The 2,031-nt window shown below is 44.0% G+C and overlaps 1 protein-coding gene across 1 annotated transcript; it reads left to right on the top strand.

Moving 5' to 3' along the window:
* Window positions 1-1,516: 1,516 nt before the first annotated feature.
* PHALS_07327 (uncharacterized protein) lies at window positions 1,517-1,850 on the top strand (the record flags this gene model as incomplete). The annotated part of the gene is made up of 2 exons (XM_024720772.1): window positions 1,517-1,590; window positions 1,673-1,850. 2 exons carry the CDS (start codon window positions 1,517-1,519, stop codon window positions 1,848-1,850), a joined length of 252 nt encoding a protein of 83 aa, XP_024585938.1.
* Between the last annotated feature and the right edge of the window lie 181 nt (window positions 1,851-2,031).

Consider the following 2,031-nt stretch of genomic DNA (forward strand, 5'->3'; position numbering starts at 1 on the left):
TTAGTGCCAATTCTTGCGCTTGGACCTCGAGCGCTGTTGCTGATATTGGAGCATGGAGGATGCTATAGCCATCTCGGCCTCTCTTACCAAGTCTCTCCATCCTTACCGTCAAAGGTCTTGAAGCTCACCATGAGCGTGCTGGGTCGGGAGAAATTATCCGTCGTCGACGGTGGTATCATGGACGCAGTCAGCGCTGACGGTTTCTGCTGTAGCTACTCAAACAGAACATTTTCATATTTTGAAAACGCCTCTAGGCGCGCGCTTATTGCCTAGTGACCTTGCGAAACAAAGTGTTCCAGGGCCAAGCAGGGACGTCAGCTTATTAAGCCCGTCCTGCATGCAGGAGTACTGCTTTATCCTCACTGAGGATAAGTCGTAATGACTCAGGCAGAGATTGAATACAAGTGCTACCAAGTGCAGCAGGGCTGCCGTAGCTCTTTGCCTAGAGGAAGCTAGGTTAAGGTCAACGAACGAACGTTCTTTACAAGAATCATTACGAGTGTAGCGGATCGCAATCTTCTACCAAGAAAGGTAAAATCTTCCGCTCAAAATTCAAACTGTATTTAATTATTGTAGTTGCTGCAGATCTAACACTCTTGGTTTTCCTTATAAATATATAGTAATACCTAATTAATATGCATTATTACTGGCAATCCTGCCACGTTGTGGCTTCTTGTTACGGTGTAGGTATATTAGTATTACACCAACTGGTGTAATCCACACATATGTAGGGTTCACACCATCCGCCCTTTCATCAAGGGTACGTGTAACCCCGTAACATTATATTTGCATGCTTGAAAGAGAAAGAAAATTTTGGCCACGACATGCATGTGGTTCTCTCACACAGGTGAGGTTGCGACCGCAGCAGCTCTGGGCCATTGCTTAAGCTCGGCATATGACCTGCGGCTTCCGTGGCTATTGCCGAGAAGCGCGGGGTGTACGACAACGCGGATCATCATGATCCTTCTGATCATAATCGTCCTCGACGTCTGGGTAATCTTGTCTAAATGGCACTTCAAACTCCCACGAGTTCTTCAAGACGGGGTTCCCCGCCACTTCACAACTGGCACGCCTCACGGCGTGTTGCTTGCTTCCTGAGGGACGCTGACGTTGACAGGAGGATAGGAAGTGACACATATTATTATAGCCAATAGGCTTTTAAACTCCCTGACCTGATAAGTACTTCTAGTTCTGATACAATAGAGCTGAATGTGGATATGCAACCATATAGGGTTATATATGGTGTACAATCAATGTGAGACACGAAAAGAATGTGATCTACACAACATGTTCATGGGACCTGGTCATTACAACGAAAACTGGCCCATTACATTCGAGACCTGGCCCATTACACATAAAACCTGGCCCATTTTTATATCACACACTTTGCGTGTCTCACATTAATTGTACACCCTATATAACCTATATGGTTGCATATCCACTTTTAGCTCTATTATATCAAAACTGGAAGTACTTATCAGGTCAGGGAGGTTAAATGCCTATTGGCTATAATAATATGAGTCACTTCACCTTTCCTCCTGTCCGTCCCGCGAAAAGCGTTCCAGTTAACCTGAAATTCCTCAGAAAATTGTGTGCACCGGACACTCAAACTTTTTGAGAAATGATCAATTAAAAATTTGGTCAGAGGACCACAGTGGCTATAAATTATCAGGCAGGATAAAATTCAACATTGCAGCGGCAGCAAGTACACTGTGTGCGACCAAGAGACTGGTTTTGACACTCACGAGACGAAAGCAGAGGTTTACACATACATCAAAACTACAATGGAATTGATTGCGGTTGCTGTTGAATTGCAACCTCGCAGCACCTCGATCGCGGTAGTAGCGTGAGTAAGCTGACTGCGAATCACTCTATATTGTACAGTTTATATTGGATGCGAGGACGTTACATTGTTATTTTTTTAAATTTAATCAGAGAGCTTAATGAGCACCTAGATAAAGCTTCACAACAAAATAGGGAGTTGATATATTCACTCACTTTTCGGTTATATTCACTCACTTTTGCTTGTAC

Source organism: Plasmopara halstedii, assembly GCF_900000015.1.
Source record: "Plasmopara halstedii genome assembly, contig: Scaffold_3109, whole genome shotgun sequence".
Classification (NCBI taxonomy): Eukaryota; Oomycota; class Peronosporomycetes; order Peronosporales; family Peronosporaceae; genus Plasmopara; species Plasmopara halstedii.